This window comes from Phalacrocorax carbo, chromosome 2 (genome assembly GCF_963921805.1).
Source record: "Phalacrocorax carbo chromosome 2, bPhaCar2.1, whole genome shotgun sequence".
Classification (NCBI taxonomy): Eukaryota; Metazoa; Chordata; class Aves; order Suliformes; family Phalacrocoracidae; genus Phalacrocorax; species Phalacrocorax carbo.
Window position 1 is genome coordinate 14,660,679 of NC_087514.1, and position 25,629 is coordinate 14,686,307.

The 25,629-nt window shown below is 43.1% G+C and overlaps 1 protein-coding gene across 1 annotated transcript in view; it reads left to right on the forward strand.

Moving 5' to 3' along the window:
• The window catches only part of SNTB1 (syntrophin beta 1), a 118,490-nt gene extending 93,547 nt beyond the window's left edge, over positions 1-24,943 (forward strand). The window contains exons 4-7 of the mRNA XM_064442165.1: positions 11,112-11,251; positions 18,656-18,852; positions 20,604-20,794; positions 22,135-24,943. Coding sequence (XP_064298235.1) covers positions 11,112-11,251; positions 18,656-18,852; positions 20,604-20,794; positions 22,135-22,227 — 621 coding nt within the window. The 3' untranslated portion in view covers positions 22,228-24,943. The remainder of the gene's footprint in view (positions 1-11,111; positions 11,252-18,655; positions 18,853-20,603; positions 20,795-22,134) is intronic.
• The last annotated feature ends 686 nt before the right edge of the window (positions 24,944-25,629 follow it).

Here is a 25,629-nt window from a genome sequence, read left to right on the forward strand (position 1 = left end):
TATGAAACACTGAGAATTAGAACCAGATAAAGAGCATTAGCCTTCAAAATTGCATAGCTTATAGCATGTAATTTGCTGATATTTGTAGGATCTGGGTCTGTAGATTGATGGCCCTAATTGTGTATCTTTTAGTAATCTAGATGAAATAACATGGCACAGCACTAAATCCATTTGTCCTGTGTGGCTAATTTAAAGCTCAGCATAGATAACTGCCAAGTAGAAGGTTCTTTATGTTTGTCTTCCTCATGTGGCTCTGTTGAATATTCATAGTTTCTATTAACACATGCCCTTCAATATTTGCTATGTTTTTGTCATAGCTAGTACATTAGTTAAAAGAGTTGTTGCCATAATCCCCTCGGCTGTGATCTTGTTAGATTTTGTAATATAAGCAGTATCAGGTCTGGGAAAGTGATGCCTCTTGAGAAGTGGCAGCTCACATCCTGACCAGAGGTCCAAACCTCATAGCTTGAATATTTTTACTTCAGGGATATTTCTTCTACTACCATCTCCTGAAATAATAAAGAGGTTTTATGAAAGCTGAGCTCTCATTTTTATTGTAGGTTCCTAGCCACAGAGAAAAGCTTGAAACTATGGAATGTCAGCAAAGCAAAAAGGCTTGATGGACCACCTTGGTATTTTAAATACCAAGCAAACCTCAGACGATTTTCAAGCCCCTATTTGACATCCCCAAGGGAGCTTTGGCTGGCTAGAGTTGGTAATACTGGTTTCCTGTTAAAGCTGCCTTGTCATTTATCTTTGCAATGGTAGGGATGTGTGTGTGTTACTTCATGTGCAGATAGGTAGTGGTGACAGCTGTCCAGCAAATCACAGGACCAGTGACAAACTGCAGTTATCCTCTAGCTCTGAACTTTCTCTCTGCATTCTTCCCACTTACCCTTTTCCTCTGTGACCATCACTCTCCTGAATTACTTTGGCAGGGTTAGAATAATGATCATCTTAAAAAAACATTTACCTAAAACCAAATTTGAGTTTTCTATTAGTCTCCCAAGCATGTAATGATACCTGCTGTCACACTACCCCCAGGACTACGATGGCATATGCTCCAGCATTGGCAACAATTTCCTAATGGTGAAACTGGCCAAGAACAAGTAGCTGGGGATTTTAATCAGGGAAGGTTTTATAGAACAGACTAGAGAAATCTTGGGAGCAAAGTCTGTCCTTTCCTGAGCAGAGGTGGAACGAGTTGATCTTCAAGTCTTCTTCAACCCTCTTTCTATGACCCTAAGAGTTCACGTTTCTGAACCAGTGACTGTCTTAAGCCTTCTTGGAAGGCAGAAGAAGGATATTCTCAGCTTTTCAGTGGGGCAGGTGGCACTTTTTGATTAGATCCTATTTGTCTTCTTTCCCCATTCCTTAGAAAACTAACAAATCCCAAATCAAACAGAGCTCTCTGAAAGGGAAAAGATGTTAAAATTCAACTTTGTCCTGGTTAAGGAGTGAAGGAAAGTGAATTGGATATTAAATGGAATAATTGTTCATTTCCTACCTTTACTGGCAGTCTGGGATCCACAGCAATACTGAGATCTACCCAATGAGACCTACCGGATGAAGCTGATGAAGCATAACATATAGAAGCATAACATATAGATTTTATCAGTGTTTTTTTGAAGATAATGCATTTTTGTGCCAGGCGTGTAGTGAATTCACTCATTTGCTTGAGGTCATCAGTATTACTGAATATTGATCAATGACACAATAGACTGAAATGACAGTATTCTGGACTGTCCTTGAGACAACACAATAGCAATGACAAAGAAACATCTTGTTCTCTCTCTATTGCTCCCCTACTATTTTTTCTTCCAGCACTTGTGATTTATAATGACCCTTGAGTAAAGTAGTCAAATCTGTCAGTCTTGAAGAGGTACCTGTCATGATGGGCCATCATTTCTGAGACTGAATATTTGGAAAGACAGTGTGATAGAGAAAGGCACAGAACATATTCTGGGACAGATTTCAGTCACTGTAGTTTTTAATGTAGACATTGATGATTACCTGTCCCTCACTAAACAGACACTGTAATAATTTCAAATGGCATTTTACATGTTTGAGCCATCATTAAAAACCACAAGCTGCTTTTAAAGAAAAACTCCACCTCCAGCATTCATGTTTGATTGGGTGCTGTTGACAAGTGTTCTTGAGCTGATGATTAGAAATCCATGCACTTTTACTGAATTGAAAGATGAGATGTGTGTATCTCTTGAGGTAATGGGTATTATTGCTCATTTATCCTGATCCGTTACCCACTTGATCAGCTGAAGTCAGATTCAATTATAAATTATGGACTCTTTAGAGACAGTGAGTTGAAACTATGGTGTCTTTACATTGATTCTGCTCCTGTACAATTACCATTATACTCCACTGATGATGATGAACTCCTTCATAAAATGCTTCATCTTGGTTTGAACAGAAAACTGCTCACAGCAAAACTCCAGCATTTAGCAACCTGTAGGGCACAGCAGAGAATAGTAGTTCCTCTTGGTATCCTGGAGCACACCTGGGGGAAATTCATTTTTTCCCCACCACTGAGTAATAGTATCCATTTGTGAGCAGTTGCACAGGAGGTGTGGTAGAGCTTCCAAAGCTCCCCTTCTCTTTTCTGTCCTCTAACTCAAAGCCATTCGCAGGTATGATCCCTTTTCTCCTGGGGCTAAACCTGGTGTGCAAAATGGCTCCATGAACTGAAGAGGAAGATACAAGACCATGCCATGGTCCTTAATGTTTCCTAGGGCAAGCCTGTCTTACTGGAGGAAGGCGACCACTCCATTTTAAAGGGAAGTTCAGTGTTTTTCCCTCAGTACTAGGATTATTGTGCTTTAAGGTCCAGTGTTTATTTTGGAGGCAGCACAGCTGCTTGGCTTTCCCAGAACTGAGCTCTGTCTTAGAAGTACAACTCATCCCACATTTTAACTCTGCAATTTTTATTTAAGTATTTATTAAACCATAGGCAGTTGCTATCACCAACCTTTCTGTGATATATTCATGAGGTGTGTTTCAGAAAGCAACTGTACAGCCACCCTCACTTGCAGTCTGAAGAGCCCAGACATTCCATAGATAAGCTACGAGTACTCAAAATGCTTGAACACACAAGAGATGCAACAGTGTCCGCTAATAGCATCTTCGCTTTTGTCCTGAATATGTGGTGTGAGCATGCTGGAAGAGAGACTGCTGAGTGCAACACAGGTGGTGGTAGGTCATGAAGGTCCGTAGTTGTGATTGCCTCCACTTTTGCACAGGGTTTTGCCTTTGTATAGTAGCTTTGTGCTCACCTCCACACTTCAGACTTTCCATTCATTTGTTCAATCAGTATAACTGATTAGAAAAGTCCTAAGTTAATGGTCGTTCCTTCCCATTTTTCCTCCTTCACCTGTGCCTCTTATAAGTAATACTTAAAATGTGACTGCTTCCAGCACAGGTTTGTTCCCAGGCAAACTGGCTTTGAAGGTCAGTTGAACTGTGGCTGGCCTGTCCACTATCTCTTGATCAGCTGCAGTTGCCAGTGCCAGCTGGGCTGTTCTAACCTTTCCCTGACTCCTTCCCCTGCCTGCCTCACCTTCTGTCTCTGTCCTTGTGACTTACAGCTTGGGCAGGTCTTCCTTGCCACAGCCCTTGAGTGATGAAATGACCTCTTCCCTTGCCTGCTCTCCCTGGCAATTTCTGAGTAGCAATAAAAAGGGAAGAAAAAAATAAAAGACAGCAAAGTGCCATTTTTTCTGCAGAAATCATTTAGCTCAACACTATATCTTTTCAGGAGTGGACCTTTGCTGTTTGCAAAGCCTTGCTGTCATAAATTACCACTACTTAATTTCAGTCAGTGTTCCCATGGTCTGAAGAAGCTGCTATAGAAGAAAATATGTTTTACTCAGAAAGAATCAGAATACTTCTTAAAACACAGTAGAGTTCCTTCCACCTTCTCTAAGATGAAAAGCAATCAGTGTCTTTAACAAATGGTGTGGGGCATTTAACATTTCCTTTGCTCTCTGAGTGTTTGTTCTTCCCTGGAAAGTTTCCTGACATTATCAGAAAGTTAGAGTCTCCTGTTTCACTGCAAAAGAGCTCTTACTTATGGACCTTCAAATCTCAACTTCAGGCAGAGCAAAATGCTGCTGGGTTACGGTAGAGGTTTCTAAAATAGATGAATTTCCATTTTTCCCTCTTTTTGAGTCCCCTGGAGTTGTATTTCTATGTATTTAGTTAACCTATTTCTGTGGACCCATGGAGCAGGAGGAAAAAAGAGAACACATCAGGATTTTAAACTTTTCTCATGCAGTTGTGAAACATATTTTTACTTAAGGCATGTTGTACAGATGTACACATGAATTTTATGTGATGCTGGGTTTTCCACTCCATTACATTCCTTATCTTTTGCAAGGAATCTACTGCAAAGGAAATTCAGAGTGTTAAACTCTCCCAAGTCAGAAGGATCAAAGATACAATTTTATACAGCTCTAAATGATTCAAGGTAGAAAATAACTACAAATCATCCTGCAAACCCTTAAGCTGCAATAACCATTTCATGTGACTACTGCATTCATATTGATGCAACATTCACACAAAACATATGCATTAAAAACTGCATGTGTATGGAATAATTACCAGCTTTAACTCGGGGGCAACCTAAATGATGGCTTTCTGATCCAAATCCAGATCTGGTCAGATCCAAATCTGGGTAGACCAGCTTGCTTAGGGCCTTCCTCAGTCATGTCGTGAATATCTCGATGGGTGGACATTTCACAGTCTGTTCCAGTGTTTGACCACCATGACATAATGAAAAAGTTTCTCTGAGTATCAGGTCAGAATGTCCCTTGTTTCCACTTGCAGATATTGAATCCCATCCCGTCACTGTGCACCTCCAAGAAGAATTTGGCTTTGTCTTCTCTGTAGCATGGGAAACCTGCAGCCCTCTAGGCTTGTTTCCCACAGGCCCAAGTCTAAAACCTAAAAAGTAATTAGAAGAACTCCAGCTGACTTCTCCGAGCTCTGGAGCAAAGCTCCGCTACAAAACTGGGATTGGACTTCCTCGTTCGGCTTGTAGGAAAGGTCTCAGATCACCTGCCATTCTTGTGTTGGCCCAATAATAGGACTAAGGTGCTTCTGTTGACATTTTGAGCTATTTGGATAGGAGCCAAAGCTGTTTGAAAATCTTAAGTCCAGAGAGTCAGGACATCGGCTTGAGCCTATTGCAGTGCTGAGACAACTGACTGTGTTACTTTTGACAAAAGTTGGCTTGTGTCTTGTCATTTTAAAGGCTATTTAGAAGAAGTTCAGACTTGAACAGACATGTCTTGAGAATGGGTGTCCTGTCCATACTCAGCAGTGCCCGTTACTCTAGCTATCAGTGTATCCCCGGGCTTTGCTCAGGATAGCTCAAGGGTTGAATCAGCGTGGTACCTGCTGTGGTTCCCACCTGACCTGGGTGGCTCTGGCTGCCACAGAGCAGCAGCACCATGGCCAGGCGTGTGCATCACTCACTCACTGCTCGCTGCTAACAGGAGGCAATATTGTACCCTTGGGGGAATTTTTATATGTGCACTGACTGTTATCCAGATCTGATAGTGGCACAAGCCACATTTGAGCCATCACTGAGCTCGAAGAGACAGAAGAACAAAAACAGACCCATTTTCATTAGCTTTTTTTTTTTTTTCTAAAGAACGTGCACATTATTTCCTGTTTAAAACTACAAAGTTTAGCTGCAAAACACATCTCATCTGTGTGTGGCGTGGGAGGTGTTGATATCCCCTGCCTACGGCTGTCACTTGCACCCACTCCTGCATTGCGAATTGCCTCCCATCAAATGAGCTCACAGAAATACCAGCATTGGTGCATATGCTGGGGTTTGCGTGATATATTCCTGCATCGTTGCTGTTCATCTTGCAAAAATCCTTTTCAGTCCTAGCTGTTATTTTCAGGAACTGACAAGTAGGTTTCTGTAAACGAATCAAGTTTATTCTGAACATGGCTGTAGCCCTTCATCAAAAGACAATGAAAAGGCAAGAAATACATAGCAGAACGTATCCCAGCCTGTGTGGAAGCTGGGTTTTGCCAGCATGGAGAGATTTTAAGTGAGGGAGGAGGGAAAACAGCAAGAAAAAAGTTTCAGAAAATTCTTTTTTGGTTGCTCCTACTGTGCTTTCTGTGAGGGGGTAGTGTAGCTCTGGGATTTGGGAGGGGGTGGTCGAAAAGGGGATTAAACCACTTACTGTAAGCGTAAACTTGCTACCTTCACAGCAGTTCTCTGGAAGGCTGCATTTTGGATACTTGCTGCAGTGGAGTCTGCTGGCAATATATAATTTGTTTACTAAACAGGGAATGTAATTGAAATGTCCCTTTTGAGTTAATGAAAATATAAAACACCTTTCCAGAGTAGAGTGACACCTCTAATTTAATTATTGTGAGCCTTATAGATTAGAAGTATTCTTTCATCCCTTCGTGGCAGCCTGAAGTAGATGAATAAGTGAAATTCAAAGAAAAACCTTATGAAAAGGAGACCTGGCAGATGAAAGAGCAAAGGGCCAAACCATTTGTAAAAGGCTTTATCTCCACTGAGATGTCCGTTGTCTTTACGGCAACTAATTATATGTGAAAACTATTAAAGATTTGGAAGCTGTGATACCCATTAAAGGGGCCAGGCATCCCCATCACCTGCAGGAAAACAAGCTGGCTCTTCTTTGAAATATTGTTTGCTATGTATCAGAGGAGTTACTCTTCAAGGGTACATTGCAAGCAGTGGATTTAAGCACGTGAGCAGTTGCCAGAAAACCAGCAGGAGCAGTCATACAAGTAACACTGAGCTTGCTACTCTGCAGAGTCAGTCCTTCAGACCACAGACCCAGCCCTAAAGCAAAGCCTGGAGCAATGCTGCCCAACCACCGCATCCAGAAGCAGCCAGAGCTCAGGTGCATCCTCGGTGCAGTGGGGTCCAGTGTGTCCTAACACTGCGTGAGCCATCTGCTTTCTGCATCCAAGCACTTTTGCTCTTGTGTCAGGCAAAGGCTGATGGACAAGTCTCCATGTAGCTGCTGAAAAAATGCAGCTGTTCTTGTGCACTTTTTGTCTGCCTTCACATTTACATCTGTTCCTGCTGTGAGTGTTACAGCAGCACTTGCCACCCCGGCAGACCATGGTGTCCATACAGAAATGCAGAGCATTTAGACTGACTTTGCAGAGGAAGCCTGTGGTCAAGCAAGCTGTGAATGCAGGTCTCCCCTGGTGTCATCCCAAGCCCAGCCATCATGCTGTTATACACAAAAAAGTTAGGTTTCATCCCTGCCGTACATGAAATATTTTCTGAATTTGGAAAGGTAAACCAGAGAGGTGCATATGGGAAAACGTGGGGTTTGTGCTTCACAGCGTGAGTATATGAGGAGCAAAGAAGTTTGTGAGTAGCAAAAAGGATACTTCACTGCACATGGTTTGGTTTTGGTGGTGTTTTTTATTGTTAGAATATGTTCTGCCCTTTCAGGTTTGTACTTGAAGACTTTGATCTAGGGGCACAGTGTGTCTAGGAAAGAAAAAATACACAAATTTGCTTCTGGTATAAACATTTACAGCTTCATTGACCTGAAGTGGAAATTCACCTGGGAATATAAGCAGTGACCTCAGCTGAGATGAGCAGAGCATGGAGAGGGGACACTGGTACCTCTTGCTTAGAGTTACCTGAACAGTGCCCAGAAAACCAGCAAAAAGTTTGCTGCTCCATTTTATTCTGGTGGGAGGTTTGAGGAGAACGGATTTTTCTTTACTTCATCTGGATTTAATCTAACATTTTTGACTTTGAAAAAGGGTTGAGTTTGAAAAGTTTTTTAGGGTGGATGGTGATTTCATTTGTCTGCAACACAGATCAATGCACTTTGAATTGTATGTGTGCAAGTGGGAACTGGAGCGAAGAAACTGTAGCGCAAGTGTCAGAATTCTGCAAAATTCTGCCTAAGAAACTGGCCCTAACTGTCATCTAAAATGGTGTCTCTAAAATATTTCTCAAATGATACTTAACTTTACTCTTACAGAAGTATTTCATGTTATCTTTATGATTTGTCAGATTTTAAAACCTTTAAAACTTTAGCAAATCGTTCACTTAGCTGCCTGTAAGCAGCATGTTTTTTGCTTTTGTTTTGTAAGCTCCTATTAAGCTTATGCTTGGTATGACACTTGCTCAATCTGGATTAATTTCCCATGCTGATTTGTTCTGAATCTGCCCTGTAGGCTAACAGTATACATGCAGCCTCTCTTCTTCCTTTGTAAAATTTGCTATTACTATTTACAGGATAGCGTGTTCTCTTTGACACCTTCCAGAAGTGCCAACTGCCTGTCAAACAGCACGGCATCAGCTGTTAAAGCCTGAGCCAAACCCCCACAAAATCAGGGAACAGTAATGCAATTCAAGGTTTTTAAGGAAAGGCAATATCTTTTATTAGATCAGCTGTTACAGCTGGAAAAAACAGACAAGCTTTCAGGCACACAAATCCTCCTTCAGGTCTGAAATAGCAGCAGTATTGCTTACACCAGCATTCCTTAGCCGTGAGACAGCTATGGTCCCAGCAAGGTTTAAAAAATATGACTAAAAGTGTGTGTAATTCATGGCCCTTCTTACCGGGGAGGGCTCCTACAGGACGCAGGCAAACATCGTTCTCTCTGCCCTTCCCAGTATACTCCTACAAACAGGGTACATCCTACAAGGAGAGGTAGTATAAGGTCATTTATACTTGTGAAAAAGTCTTCAATACCTTATGACTGAACCACATCTTCTCCAGAGGCACCCTGCTGTTGGGAAGGACTGAGGCAAAGCTGAGGGCTTCGCTGTGCAGGTGGTAACCACAGGATCCACGTGGGAAAGTCTGGCTCCTGATGTTTTCGGCTGTCCAGCAAATAGCCGTGGGACCAGCTGGCAAAAGGATTTTTTTCCCTTTCTTGTGGTTGCTTTACAGGGAACAGTTTCCCAAAGTTTCTGGAGTCACAGCTGACTGTCCAGCCACCTAATAATAAAGCTTGTGATTGAAAATGCTACACAGGCAGGGTGGTTCTGCAGAAAAGATGTGAGCCGCTTCCCACAGTCTTTGGATTGCTTGTGGTCACAGAATACAAAAATAAGAAGTAAGAGCCCAGTATGCTGCCTGCTTATTCCTCCAGATTATGGATCTGAACATCCTGCTTTTTCATCCTATGATGGACTTTATGTTTATCTTCCTTTTTCTTTTCTGGAAATCTTCAAAAGTGTGTACTAAAAACTTTGGATTAAAGAACACAGGCTGGTGCTCAAAAATTAAATGTTAACATTAACTGTAACATTTATTTCTATAGTCCCATGCTAGGAGCTGGGGTGATGGCTGTAGTTAATAACATGTATTAAGAAGCTGAGTATGCTTTTTGCTTGTGTGAGTATTTCCAAGGTACATGGGCTGTGAGAACTCTGGGTTTTGCATCTTTCTCGAGTGTATTAATAGGTGTGTTAATTATGCAGCTTTTCTCTTCAGCCCTATTTGAAAATGAAAGGTTGCATTGCAAAAAACTGTCACCACAAGAAAACTGTAAATAGGTATTGACACTTCTGAAGAAATTAAAAGGATGAACCTTTTATGAGTTTAAGCTGATTAACACACAGATATGAACAAACAATGAGCAAGTAATGCTGTAAACAGGAATATAATTCCTGGAAAATCTTAATTCAGAAGGAAAAATACATCTTAGAAATGATGTAAGCCAAAAATCTTTGGGTTAAGTTTAAGATCTGTTTTGGGCATTGGTGTTCTGGTGCGAAGCTGTCTTACAACTGTCTTGAAAGTCCTTAAAAGTTTAGAAATTTGTGGGACCCTTTCTTCGTACAAAATACAAGTGTTTCGGATGCGGTTCTCTATCTGAATCCATTGCTTAAGATACATGGTACTTAAGGATCTGAATCACAATTCGTGGCTGTGCCACTCTCAGCCTGGCCAACCTCTGATTGATCCCTTTTATGTGTTTCTCCACTCAGTGATGTGCCCAGTGACCCCTGCCCACAGCAAGTAGGCTGGCGTCAGCCACAGAACACCACAGACAACTGCTTTTCTTTACCAGAGAAGGTTTTAATGGAGGAGTCATGCAGACACCCTGATTCTCTAGTGAATCTCAGAATTTGTTTCACTCCCTTTAGTACCCTGCCAGGGAGTTTGGGCTGTGAGTGTTCTACATAACGTGATTTCTTTTTCTTTATGAGCACCAAAAGGAAAATTATTAATTTGACTGTGAAAGCCAAGAGCTTCATTCTAACTTGAAACTAAGACCGTTTCATATTCCCAAATATTTTAAGACACTTCCATGCTGCCAGCATAGAATAAGTAAAAACCAAGATCCGTATGTGATCCCCATACGGTAATTGTGTAGCCGTGTGGATGACCACATGCCTAACCTGCAAAATATAATTCCATGTCTGGATTCTGCAGCCAATAAAGGGCTCTGATGCTCCAGGTTTTAGACATCCTCTACAGATGGGTTTGAGATGCAGATCCATCACTGAGTCAGTCAGCCCCATGTTTAGGTTGGATCTCTTTACAAATTGGCACTTGCAAAACTGTTGGGAAGGAAGAATTATGAAGGAAAGAGAAGCCATGAAAACGTGAACTGCTGAGGAAAAAACATCTGCTCCCAAACCACTATTTTTTAATACCTGACATTCTTTAACAGTGATGATGTTGCAGCTTTTTTCAGTCTTGAAAATAGAAACAGCAGCAACGGTGTCCAGCACTCAGGTTAATGTGCCAGCTGCACATGAATGGTGCGCATTATAAATACACATTTAAGGTCCTTTCATGCATACCACAGCTAAATAACAGCCTGCTCTGTCTCGGTGTTCTTCCGCTACTGCATTTATGGAGTAGCCTGTAGTAAGGGAAGGCTGCAAGGAGGGCTGGAGATGGCAGTGCTAATGAGAGCAGCAGATGCACTTTACTCCATTTCTGCTGCAGCTGATTATAAGTTTGGGTGGGAGATGTCAAAAAGATGAAGAAGTGAAACTCTCTTGTTCGCTGTCTTGCCCAGGACTCAACATGTTCATATTGTTAGGCTTTCCATGATGGTAGCTTTGTCTCTTGTTGTTTCACTGAGACTTTGCTCTTTTTCAGGTGCCAGGAGACAACGAGAAGCACTGGAAGGCAGTGTTAGTGGTCTTGACGGAGAAAGACCTCTTAATATATGAGAGCATGCCACGGATGAAGGAAGCTTGGTTCAGCCCTCTGCATACCTACCCCCTGCTAGCCACCAGGTATGTGTGCTTTTTTATTACAACTGCTTCAAGAGTGGTTGGAACTGCAGAGTGAGCCAGGAACAGGTATAGCTGGTGCATAGCTATGTAACACAATTGAAATGCCATGGCTTGAGAATAAGATTCTTCTTCAGTGGGCTGATGTGCTCAGTTTAACTCCTCACTTCTCCTGTGTTTCAAGTTCTGGCCGAGGCTGATGGCCAGCAGCACACCAGAAGGATTATGCATGCGGCCGTTTGGCTCAGATCCAGAGGTACTAGTGCTGAAAAAGCCGAGAGCTCAATCTCCTGAGATTTCTATCTCAGTGTACAGACCTGAGGGGTTGGCAGAAGCACTCAGATTTCCCGCCGCTCCTTCAGGCTGAAAAATGTGAAATTGCTGCCCTGAGTTGGATGTGCTGCTGTGGCAGTTCTGTACTGCCGGTTTGGGGCTTTTGGGGCCTCACACATCTGATGTGCAACATACATGTGACTTAATTTCAGCATGACTTGTGTTCCTCCTCTAGCAAATGAATTCGTGGCTTTCTTAGCTTAAAATGGTGAGCTTGTAAGATGCATTCTTGAATCTAGGTTAGAAATCTGCATTATTCCAAAGGTATCCATCAACACTAATTCAGAGAGAGCTTTCCCATGGCTTTCTTTATGCAGTAGAAACTGTCTGTTCTTCTTGATGTGAATCTTAATCACATTTCTCTGCCAGTATGGTCAAAGGGCTTGAGAAAGAGCTGCTGTTCCATTGTTTTGGCCTTGCTACAGGCCTCTATTATACCATTTTCAATGAGTTCTCATTCAGAAGGGCTGGTAGCACATGGCCAAAAGCAGTGGGTCTCTTACTGCACTCTCATTAGTTCATTTTTGCTCTTGGTCTCTTAGTTCTCTCCCCAAATGAACTGAGGCTTTGCTGCTAAATCATTATATTAAAAAAAAAAACCAAAACAAAACAACAAAATTTAACTCAGTGAATTAACGTTGATGGTTGTTTTGTCCCAGTCTACCTACCCATGATGGAGCTTTCCAACTTCTTGGGAAGCTGGCTTCTGACTCACCCTTTGTTATTGTAATGTGAGGTGAGAGCCCCATGCTTTGCAGCTTGTAGCCTGCTGCGCATTGGGGCAGTGAAGGTTAACAATTCCAGATGGCAATTCCTGATGAAAACCGGGTAAGGTGTTGGAGCCGGAGGCTGCATCCGGGTGTGTCACTAAAGCCTTAGAGTTTGTGAAGCAAGACTACCCCAGCAGAAGGTCTCCTCCTCCCCCGTGCTTTGGGGTGTCATTTGTAATGAACCCAAGTCCCCCAACTCACAGTGACTGGAGATCCTGCAGCACACCCTGCCCCTCCCTGCCCACATATCATCATATGTAAAGACAGCCCTTTGGTGGCCATCGCCAGCGCTGATTTACTGGATCAAACAACCTTAAGTCCTCGCCTTGGAGGGCCTGTTATTAAATGACTTTTTCTCAGGAGTTCAGATGTGATAGCAGAGTAGCTTGCCTTGGGTGGGGCTAGTCATCTCCTTGTGTGATGGGATTCCCATGTGAGTGGAATAGCATCAGGCTGGAGGGGAATGAGAAGTTGCTCAACACAGGTGTCAGGCTGCTGAAGGGTCGTTAGGGACTGGGAGAATGGCCTGTAAGAAAGACAGGATGTGGTTCAGAAAGGACAAGCACAAAGTTCAGTGCTGGGGAATAATCAGCTGCGCTGGTTTGGGGTGGAGAACAGCTGACAAAGTAGTTACTCTGCCAGGAAGCGTCTGGGCAGTGTGGCGCAACTGCTTAAATCTTCGGTGTTATGTTGTTGAGAAAACAGAGACAATTATCTTGGGTTATAGCAGAATGTTTGCGTGTTGGGCAGGTGCAGTAATCTAACCTAACTACAGAGCACGAGTAAAGCCTCAGGTGATACACCACCTTCATGTGAGGCATTGCACTTCCAAAATTATGCCAGTTAACTGCAGAAGGTATGGGAGAAAGCAATGCAAATCTAGAAAACACTATCAGTAGGGGAATATTTAAGAAACCTTAGTTGTTTAATCTACAGAAGTCCATGGAAAACATACCAATATTTTTCAAGTACGAAGATGAGACACAAGGAGGACAGGAGAGCATGTTCTCCACATCCCTGCTGGATACAACGAGGCATAGTTGGCTGCATTTGTGACAAGGGGATGTTGGGGTCAGGTTCTGGGAAAAACTTGGTGTGTGGGTGAGGTAGTGGATTAGATTCTCTAGGAAAGGTGTACGATCCTCATCACTGGGGACTTTGAAGAGCAGGTGACACTGTAATCCTCGGGAGTGTGTTGGCAGTTAGCCCTGCTCTGGGAAGGGAGATGTGCCGGCTGACCTCCTGAGCACCAGTCCAGCCCCATCTCTGTGATTTCTTACTAGTATCGCTGTGGATTTAACACTCGGGCAAAATGTCAGCAGATATACCAAACCTGACATTCAGAATGGAGTCACAACCTGATAAATACATATAAATACATGAATCCCCAAGGTGAGCAGATTACATAAATTGAGAGATTCCCTAAATCATTACACCTAATGCTTTGGTTTATTTTGGTTAAAACCCCGCAGGATTCTGCTTTTATGATTTATCACACTGAGTACAGTTATATCAAAAAAATACACAGGGCGTGCTGTTGGTATTGACTGCTGTGTTCATGCTCTGTCAGTGATTACCCTCCTCGTGATGGGTTTTTTAATCCCCTCTGTGCATTGATCAGTGCAATTTAGAACTTTTCACCTGGAAAGTTTGCAGAACACATGTTGTAATCTTGGCTGCTCCATCTTTCAGAGTTTTATGAGTCCTTGGGAAAAATTTTTGCTTAGCTAATGCATATTTGAAAAGCTGCTGAAACTGGAAAACTTCAGTGCCAGATACTGTACGGAGTCATGCTTAATCTACCCAAGACATAATGAGCAGAGAAAATTGGAAAGTGGTAGAAGGATTACAATCTTCCTACAGTATTTTAACAGCAGAATTTCAACATGCCCTTTCTGTTTGTTGATAAGTTTGCCTTCAACCTATGGATGCTATTAAGACCTAAAAATATTTTCCAGTCAGTCTTTCCAGCTTTGTGTAGAATATAAGTAATAGCTCAAATAAAACTGAGATCAGGAGATTTAAGTTGTTCCTTTAAATCTCTGCATCAGGAGGCACAGCAGCTGGCTTGTAGCCCTGACTCCAAGGACCTTTTTGTCATAATCTCTGTTTCAGTGTTTCCTTATGCCTGAATAACAGTGCCTCCCTCTAGCATGGGAGTGAGGCTTAAGTAATTACATCTTAAATGTTTGCAATCAAATTGCGTTATCTATCGTAGCCAGATACGAAATAATAAAAAAAAGCAGCCCATGTTGGCCTTTGATTAAAGATCAGGTAAGTAGCTTTTGTGTGAATCTGAGGTCTGTAACCGGAGAGTATTAAAGCAGTGTGATAGTTAATGCCATGGAAAGTTGGGAAAGGCGTTTGGGCAATGATTAGTCGTCTGTGCAAGAGGAGAGAGAGGGAGGCGGGGAGCACTGGGGTCCCTGAGCACCGCAGGGAAGGTGCATGAGGTGGTGTGGAGGCACTGCAAGTTCTCCGCTCGTCTTCCCAGGGCAGTGAGGGCAGTTGTGGCTCTCTCCGTGCGGAGCTTGGATGAATGAGGGCCTGTGCATAGGTTTCCAAAGAGTACAGCCATTCCAGAGCACGTGTCAAATGCTAAGTCAGGGGTAAGGAGTGGCTTCAACATAAGAAAGGTCAGATTATAGTAGCTTTCTACTGGCCAGAGCTGCATGGCTGTTGATGCACTTGTATCATGGCCTCTTCTGAGATAAATCTCAAATGAGCAGCTGAACACTTGCTTTGAATGTCAGGTTTTGCTGTCCTTTTTGAAGAGGCCATTAGATTTTGCTGTTGTGGTAAATGGTTGAAGCTGTTTTCATAGCATTAGAATGAGAAGCAGGTTTGCAAAAAATAATGCTAAAAAGGTCCCTGAAACAGAGAGAGGCAAGGGAGAAATTAGAGAAGATTAGAAGTGTCTCCCTGGCTCCCTGGAGCATGCCAAGAGTTGCATTTTACAGCCGCTGCCTGCTATCTACGCGCTGTGCAGACTTGATCGTGACCAACCTTCTCCTGCCCTCTTGCGGCTCTGGCTGCTCCAGGGAAGTATGCTCGTGCTCCTGCACACTCACAGGCATCTCAGAAACCTCCACGGAGCCCAGTAACCTCCAGGGACTGCAGTTCAATGTTACCAGAGCTGGCCCTGGGGTGCCTTGTGGGCTCTGGGTTGCAGCATGCACCATGCACACCACCTCTGCTGCAGTCGAGCAGCAGGAGGCAGGGACGAAGGGAAGCCTTCTGTGAAGTTTCAAAGACTAGTTTTTGCCTTTTGAGGTATTTTTGTGGTCTTTAGGATAAAATGTCGTTTACATAAATGAACCAGCTCATGCGAATGCAACCTTATTATGCTGATATATGAAAATATATTTTACATATATATTATAAAATTATTTCAATTAATAAATTTAAGTTTATTAGTTGCATGACTTGTGCCCAAATACATCAGTACTGACAGTTGGTAGATAAATACTACCAAATTTTCCCCTGCGTATTTGTCTAGTTCATGTTTAACTGCATGATTTTCCAAAGCACAATCTGGAGTTGTATGAATGAAAAGGATTTTTAAATATTGAGACTGAATTTTTAATGATGAGGGGATAAAGCAAATGAGAAGGCAGGCAAGAAACAATGTTCATGTTGGATGTGTTCACATATTTTAATTTGGAAAGTACATCTTCATTCCATCCATATGCTGAAAAACCTACAATGCCAGCGCTATGCATAAAGCATGAAGACATAGGGGAGCCAGGGGGTGGATTTGAAAGGAAATAAAACATTGGAACCATCTGTCTGTCACATATTCAATATCACAAGTAGTAGAAAACAATTTTTAGCACAGCTGATGAGCACTGCATAAGAGAAGGGATGACCCAGGGAGAAGCTGGGATAGTTTGATTTTTAATGAAAAACATGGTGTGGTTTTCCAGGCTGCTTTCCTGCAGTTGTCTCTCCCTCTTCCCTGGTAGCAGAAGGCAGCATGAGAGCAACAGCCCTGCCTGCGCCTGAGTGACTAGATGGGGCAGGCAGAAGTCACTGGAGATTTCACTGCCTTAATTATCAAGATGCAGCTTCTCCTCAGAGCGTGCACCCCCTCACATCAAATCGAAGTGAATAAAAGTTTTTGAGCTGTTTGTTTGCCACTGACTCAACTTCAAAGTCTGCATGGGGTGCAGTTAGCATCATAGAGTCATTTAGGTTGGAAAGGACCTTTAAGATCATCAAGTCCAACCAGGGGCCAACCATTAACCTAACACTGCCAAGTCTACCACTAAACCAGGTCCCTAAGCACCACATCTACACATCTTTGAAATACCTCCAGGCATGGTGACTCAACCACTTCCCTGGGCAGCCTGTTCCAGTGCTTGACAATGCTTTCAGTGAAGAATTTTTTCCTAATATCCAATCTAAACCTCCCCTGACACAGCTTAAGGCCATTTCCTCTCATCACTTTTTAGCTGGGAGAAGAGACCAACACCCACCTCACTACAACCTCCTTTCAGGCAGTTGTAGAGAGCGATAAGGTCTCCCCTCAGCCTCCTCTTCTCCAGGCTAAACAACCCCAGTTCCCTCAGCCACTCCTCATAAGACCGGCTCTCGAGGCCCTTCACCATCTTCGTTGCCCTTCTCTGGAAATGCTCCAGCACCTCAATGTCCTTCTTGTAGTGAGGGGCCCAAAACTGAACACAGAATTTGAGGTGGGGCCTCACCCGTGCCGAGTACAGGGGCACGATCACTGCCCTGCTCCTGCTGGCCACACGATTCCTGATACAAAAGGCCCTGAATATCAAAGCTGAGCAGGGTGTTAATGTAGCTCTTCTCAAGGCAAAAAACCCCAAACATTTGGAGGGGATGGTGATGCCTCTCTGGAAGAGACTTTCCTGCCCAGTCACAGGGCAGGGCAGCTCTGCCCCTTGCCTCCTGGGAACATAAAATCAAGGTGGATGTTCAAAATCCGAAGGAAGTTACCATGAACCTGAGCAAGCACAAATCTTGCAAACCTTCTAGTGGGGCATGAAAGAGGATGCATCTGTTCGACTCAACGAGGATCCCAAATGTCAGCATGGACTGCCAGGGAAATGGGGAAAATTTCAAATGCCCTATGGTTAGTGTTTCAGTAACTAAAAAGCTAAAGTTTTGCTTTTTTTTTTTCCCTTGCTGCTGTTTTTTTTTCTATTAAAACATCTCTGTTTGATGGCATACTTCTACAGTGTCAGCTAACAGGCAACTATTCTTCCAGATACAAAACAATAATTTGAGGGTGAATTAGCATTCAGTAGATGATTAGTATTATCTAATGTCTTATGCCTCAGCACAAGTATTCTACTACCATGTAAATACTTACTTTATAGACTCATATGACATATATTGTTTGCCTACAGAAAGGGAAACAGGAGACGCAAGACAAATAAGCTTTTCAGAAGAATTTCCGTGGTTTCATTTTTTCACTTCCTCGTAGGGTTAGTGTCAGGGTCTCAAAGAGCGATGAACTCCTCTGGATTATTATTCTCATCTGAATCAGTGTCATGGCCCTGGGCAAATTCTGTATTCACGGTCCACACTTCTGCAGGGAAAAAGAAAAGAAAAAAGGACAGTCTTAAAGAAGAATTAAATATTATGAGGTGTTGATTTTCTTGCTCAAAAATATTCTCTGCAATTAGTGTCTGCCCAGGTGAACAAACCTTTCCTGGTCATGGGAGATCAGCTGTTAATGCCAGGCAAAAAAATCTTAAAAGTAGCAAAATGTGAGAGAATTTCCAATTACAAATAGCTGCAGCGTTTTGCATTTTGCAGGTTCCTTATGGGAAAAGTATGCACAAGGCAGTACTTTGGCATCTGCGTATTTTACAGAACTTCTTACTTTATCTGACAGCATTTATCGTTGGCTTTGTCTGCAGGTATTTAAGCTTTATGGCAACTGCAGCCTGACACAGTGAAAGTTGGATTCAGCTACTTCATCTGAGTGAGCACTTGTATCTGTGCACCAAACCCCATCACCACAGACCAGTCAGTGATTTCTCTTGGTTCCTCATCCAAGGGGGTGTTTTCTACAACTCTTACAAATTTAGGGCCCTCTGGAACATCCCCATCATCACCTGTATCGCCAGCAGGTTTGGTACTCACTGCTTTGGAGCTTCACTTTTCTGCAAGTCACTAGGAGTCACTTTAGGCTCAAATACAAAGGAGATGCGAATTCTCGTGCTCCCAGCCCTGCACATTTAGGAAAGTGCGTAGCAGAGCTGTGCTCAGGAGGGGATTTGGCACAGCGCCTTGTAACTCCCTGATGTGTTTTCAAATCCAATTGCAGGTTGGTCCATTCTGGCCCAGGAAAAGGCTCACCGCAGTCAGGGGTGGACTTGTCTTTTGCAACCCGTACCGGTACAAGGCAAGGGATTGAAACCCATCTGTTCAGGACGGAGACTAGCCGAGACCTCTCACTGTGGACGAGGAACATAGTGCAGGGCTGCCACAATTCTGCAGAGCTCATCACGGAAATCACCACATGTGAGTAACACCTGTGGTGCTGCATCTCCACTCCTCCTCGTGACACTCGTGGGTAGTTCAAGCTCCTTCTGCTAGAGGTGATTCATTTTAAATCAATGTCCATATTTAGGGTTCTGTGTTTTTACAATATTGTCCCCTTGGTTTCTGAGCCAGTCCCAGCTGGTGTGGTACCTGTGGCCAGTGACACAGTCACTCTCATTCTGACTTTTGGTCTTGTTTTCGGCATGTTGTTTCGGACACAAGTCTGTAGACAGCTGTATAGGGCTGTGTGTCATGAAGGAGCAATTGTCAGAGGTTTGTCCAGAAACCCACAGGAAAGAGCTTTTTTCTGGGATTCAGGAGGCTCCTGAGAGCCTGGCGGGAGTTCCTCCTACAGAGGGAAGAGGCAGATTCAGAAGCGTAAATTGGTCATTTATTCACCCAGCTCTGCACACCTGAGAAGAGTATAAAAATACAAACCAATCAAAGAGCCACATTTTGACAGCTAGTCATTGCCCTCCCTGAACACCTGAATCAGGGTGTCACTTCTCTACGTGCAAAATTGACTGGAATAGAAGTAATTGGCTGCAGATGCTCTGGAGCAATGCCCTGTTCAGCCAGGTAGCTGCTAGCCTGGGGTGGCTCTGGGGCTTTGAGGCAGTGCCTTTCTCTTGAGTGTCCCCAGGACTTGGGAGGCCTTCCCCCACTGGCTCTCCGGTTGACAGGGCTGTTAAAGTTGGACATTATCTCCACTTGTTGCCTAAAAATGTGAGAGCAAGAGCCAAAGCACAAATCCACTCCATGACAAAGGGCATCTCCGATTTCGTGAAGCCCTCAGGTACCGACTGAGCACAGGGATGCCTGCCCACAGGCCGCCGGGCCCCACACCTAGTGGGGAGCTCAGGCTGCTTTGCAAGGGCCTCTGATATGGAAACCAAGCAGAGTGATCAGTGGGAGCCACCTCGAGGGCATGTCCATCTCGTCAGCCCAGTGACATGGATGCCTTTCCTTCCAAAAGCAGGTGGGCATCAGCCCCTTCTTTCATCGTGGTGCTTTTAACCCAGTGCCAAGGACTCTTCTTGGCAGAATTGTTCACAGGAAAGTGGTGGAAAAGAGAATTTGGGATGTGAACACCTCAACTCTTCCTTGTTTTTTAATTTGGATCATGGCCCGTGTTCCTGAGTTGTGGGGAAGATGCACACTTTCTGCTGCAGTAGCTATTATATACAATTACCTGGCATTTTTTCAATTACCATGACACTAATGAAGACTCAGGACTGTCTTCATCTTTGTCAAAATACTTTAGGGAAATGCTCTACAGCTTCTAATTTTCTCTTACATTGTGTGCTGTGTTTATTGATTTTGGCTCTGTCTGTCATGTAAGAAGAGTAGCTGTGATTTTGGAAGGAGGAACTGTCAGCCTGAGCCTTCTTAAACTTCAGTAGATTGGTTTTGTGTCAGCGCGTGGATGTACGCTGCAACATGAAGAATGCAGGAAATAACGGAAAGGACTGACATCAGTACCACTACTGCTGAGCACAATTTTAGTCTGCGTGTTTATACCATAACTAACAAACCTTGCTTGGACATGACACAACAGAAAGATTTCTGTTGCTTTTCCAAATCTGCAGGTTTACAGTTCAAGCATGATTAGCCCAGTTTGAGGAAAGGTTAGTTTCCACAAGATAGTGTGTAAAATGCTGGTACCTGCAGCCAAATGGAATTTGTTGCTTTTAAGAACGTTATAGACTAAATTTCATTTCCTTCTTCAGCTTGCACATATAAAAACCAGGAGTGCCGTTTGACCATCCATTACGAACATGGATTCTCTCTTACAACTGAACCGCAAGATGGTGCCTTCTCTAAGACAATTGCACAATATCCCTATGAAAAACTGAAAATGTCCTCAGATGATGGGATAAGGATGCTTTATTTAGACTTTGGAGGAAAGGATGGAGAAGTTGTAAGTACTGTGTGTAGCAAAGGGGTACATGTTACCGTCTCTTTGGTGGTCCTTCAGGCTGTGGGGGTAGAGAAGCACTAATGGAAGTTGGACTAGGTGATTGTTGTACATCTTCCAACTGAAATATTCTGTTCTGTTTTATTCTAATAACAGCTGGCCAGTACCGGGTTCCAGCACCAGTATATAGATGTCGTGCTTTCTAGTACAGCATGATGATCTGGCTTTATAAGGAGATAAACTAAAAAGAGAGATAAAATGGTAAAACCGTGCAGAGAGGGATGAATGATTTCTTGCATTTAAGAACAAACCGTATCTCTAAATAGCCAGCTAAATTTTTGTATGTATCCATTTCACTTTTTTAATGATTCTGGGTGGAAGAATGTACGAATGAGGTATTATTAATTCCAACATGCACATAAGGACTTTATGTTATGACAAGCAGCTATGTTTTAGACATTTCTGAACATCTAATTGCTGAAAAAATTGAAGACTACAGATGCAGCACAAACTGTCTGCTTCGGTCTCCAAGTCAGCTGTCACAGTGCCTAAAAATAAGGTGCTTATTTTTACGACCAGTTTAGATACCGTAAATTATGCACGTAAACATGGTCTTTTCTGCCAATTTTTTTCAGCAGTGAAGCACGGTGGGTGCTTTCACATCACCTTTGGTAACATATACACGGCAAACTGCTTATTGTCAGGCTTTCAAAAGGGAATTCTTTACTAGCTCTCAATAAAGTTGATACATGACTGGTGGAAAGGCAGATCTGGTTTGTTTTGATGTGAACCTACTGTTGAACCTGCTGTCCACACTGACGAGCCTGCCATGCTTAGCAACTACGTAGTGAGAGCATCTGAACCATGGCTATGGAAAAAAAAAAAGCCTGAGTTCAGTCTCACTGCCAGCTGCGTGAACAGAGGAGGGACCGTGCAGCATCAGCGGAAGGTGTGGTGAGACCAACAGCAGACGCACCAGGCATTGGACACAGCAGTTCCCCCCCCACCCCTGGTCAGAAACAGAGCCTGAAAAGATGGAGGGGTTGAACCTCTTGGAAAACTGCTCGCAGCTTCTGACTCAGTTTGCTGCTGCTTACCAAGGTGGATGCAAGCCCGGGGGCACCAGGATCTCATCTGCTCTCAAGAGGCTTATTACTTACTTTTAGTAACCTAAGTATTTGCCGCTGTATGCAAAGACAAGACAATATGTAGTAATAAAGGAGTGTTATTAATAGGATTCTGTTGAAAATACCAGGCAGCAGTTAATCAAGTACTCTAAAAATGATTGCTTATTTGAGCTGTAATCTAATCTAACCATTCTTGATTTCTTTCTGTACTTCCAGCAACTGGACCTTCATTCCTGTCCAAAACCAATTGTGTTCATCATTCATTCCTTCCTGTCAGCAAAGATCACAAGACTTGGCTTGGTGGCGTAAGTGGGATACATCTGTTTCTTCAAAGGACGGAGTGACCATGCTAATCTGAAGTAGTCAACAGCAGCAACCCGGACCAGCTAGCAGCATACACCAACCTGGGGTTCAGTCATTTCTACAGTCTTCCAAGGCCCACCTTTCATTTTCATCAGCGAAAGAGGTGGCATGACAAGGAAAACGGTGGATTTCACTGTAAATAATGGGATTTTAAAATCCCGTATCAGACAGTAAAAGCGTGTAGTACTGTACGTGTAAATGTCCCATAAGCATCCATCGTGCCTATTTCAGTGTCCTTGTTTATATAGAATAAGTAAAGGGCTAAGCAGACAAGGGTGGGTGTTGGCTGTGGTGCAAGCACAAGGTTGGGTGAGTAAAAGTTCTCCAAACAAGATTGTCCCACCACCCAAAAGTAAAATATTTCTTTCTGTGCTAACCTGTGCACCACTTAAAGACAATTTTTCCTTTGGGGCCCTATCAGAACCCGTTGCTTGAATACCCAGCAGAGCGTGCAGATATGCACCTTTGGGGCAGATGCTCTAAAGCAATACAGCTGTGGTCAGTGAACAGCTGGAGGGTCCCTGCTGAGGGGCACTTTCAAATTAAATGCGAAACACACGTTGCGTACATTCCTAGCGATGGACCCAAAGCAAGACTAGCTATAGTGATGTATTGAGAGCCGGCTGTCCAAGGGGCATGGGTAGGAGTGTCTTTTGTTAACGAACACACAGGATGTATTTTTACAGTGACTTCCCACAGTGGCTTCATGAGTTTCAGCTACCTGGGATCCCCGGCTCAGGTAAAAGTTACCTGAATCCACGCTGAAGCATGACCTAAGCTTCTACCAGCACATTTAGATGGCAGAGTTTTTCAACAGAAAGCCATGCTGAGCTTCCTGGCCTCGCACCCTGCTGTGTCACCCCCTCAGCTCTGACAAGGGTGGTTGTGTGGTCTTCATAGAAGAACAAATATGGGGAAGGAGGAAGACTTGATTTTTTGAGCATTTTCTAGATTAGATCAGAAAAGTTCAAGCAGCTCCACAACAGCGAGGAAACACACTGGGGCAGGAACATGAGCTGTACTGCCAGAGAAGCCTTAAGTGGAACTGCTCCTAGGAGCACAACCTGGCAAGGCCAGATTTATTCCTTGCTGGTGAAACATAAGACGTTCACCTCCGTACCCATAACTTACTCGCCCCTGTTGGCACCACAGCTTACTGTTTTAAGTCAAAACATGCGAATCACTGAGTTTCAGCCATGTTCTCGGTGGCATTGGGCACAAAGTGGGCAGCAGGCAGGAGCACTGGCCTTCATCCTCAGAGATGATGCACACAGCTTGCACCTGGAGCCACTGAATTGGCTTCACGATGGTGGGTGGGAACAGAAAGATGCAGAACAGCGATGGCATTTATATTGCTCTTACTTTGTAAACAGAACTGTTTCACATAGGGGTGGGGTTTTGTTTGCTTTTAGATTTTTGCCCTAAATTCACACTTTGAAGGACAGGAACTGTACAGGAAGTAATAAATCCGAAGTTTGAGGAAGTACCCCTGTAATATTACAACAATTCTTTTATTCTTGAGAAAGCACGTAAGTTTCAACTTAGCATTGCTTGGCTGGCAAAGAGGAAAAATTAACAACGCAGTTTGGTTCCATGTTGTTTTTAAGCTAAGTCGTGGGAGTTAAGCATAAGTCATGCTGTTTATTCACACCATAGGAATTAGTTTGTGGTGGTTTCCATGGATAGCTTAATCATCAAAACTAATTTAAAAATCAAGATGATGGACAGAATTCACAAATACAGAAACTAATCGTTGAAGAACAGCAGCTAAATTGCCATTTGGAAGAGCTGCCCCACTCCCAACACCTCTCAACTGTCAAAGGGAAGCCTGGGAGGGGATTCACCCAGCTGTGAGCTCTGGTTTTACTGTCACGGTACTTGCACTTAAAAATTAATTCCCCGTGTAAATGCAGAAGGTAGGAGATACCATGTTACGTAACTTACCGATGATTTCCAAATGGACACTTCTCATTTAGCGACCGCCGCCGCCACACAACTGTCCGTGGCTGTTTCTTGGGTCTCCTTTGGCTTGGAAGCTTCTAGGAGGACATCTTCTGAGAAGCTGAGGGCAGCGGTACGCTGGGGGACTGGGTCTCTGAGCATGAACTCACGTCACATCGTCAAGTAAACCATCGTGTGACATTCTCAAAAAGCGATTCAGGACATTTTTATTGCTGTTCCAAAGTTTAATTTAAAAATTGGGATGCAGGCTCCTATAAAAGTTCCAGAGGTTAAAGTGAAAACTTGCATACTGTGGGGTAGGTTAAATCCGTATGTAAACTATTTCTGCACTATTTTCTCCTTCCTTTAACACTTACAAATCACTGGAATGTTATACCTAACATGTATGTGAATTGTAAATATTACAAATTCCTATATTAGTACCAACAATTAAATGACACAATATGTAATCTAAGGTGCTCAGTACTATATGAAGTATAAGTGAATAACTAAACAGTTTCAAAGAAAATTCATATTATATATATTTATAGAAAAAATGACGATAATTACAGATGCTATTTCTTCATTTTCAGATTTTGGACTGATTCATATTTGGATGGGATAGACAAATGAAATATGGACCTACTCCACATTTATAAGAGCATAGTGAATATTTATATTTTAGAGGAAAAGAATATATTTAATAAAGTCATTTATTGGATTTTTGTGAGGTGAGCTTACTTTGTACCCAAACAAGCTGTGTGGAAGGCCATCCTTTGGTTTGGGGCTGGGGAAAAACAGATTTTAAACCTCAGTCATGCCGTTAAGTATTCAGTTACTTGGGAGACCTATTCAGCATATTGATGGAATGACTTTTAAATTTTTTTAAATAAAGAAAAGTACATCTTGAGTGTTTCAGATTCAAACAGCTACATCTGACACACAACGACATCCATCAGTGTACTGTCAGTGGTGCGTTGGTGCTATTAAGCAAGCTGGGTGTTCACACAAGGCTCAAAGCGTAAATAGGCAGCATTATTTTTTGCTGCTGGCATTATCTGAAAGGCTACAGGGATGTCCTGGGCCAGGTCGTTCAGGCTCACCTGCTGAGGTTACAGTGCTTTTTCTGTTGCCTACACTTCACTGGGCAGTGACAGAAGTCATAACAAAAAATAAGAGCAGAAAGTTCTGCTCAAGCTTCCGCATTCAAGGAGTGAGGCCAACATGTGCCTTGCTTATCTTACAGTTATGGAAAAACAGATGGCTTTCTTCCCTTCTACTTCAATTCTTAACTTAGTGGCCTACATAGAAGTGCTAACTGTGGGAATTTAAGCCTGTTCTTTCAGTCTGACCCGAGGTATGGCAGCCCAGCATCATGGAAATCCTAAAAAAGGGAATTCTAGGGTT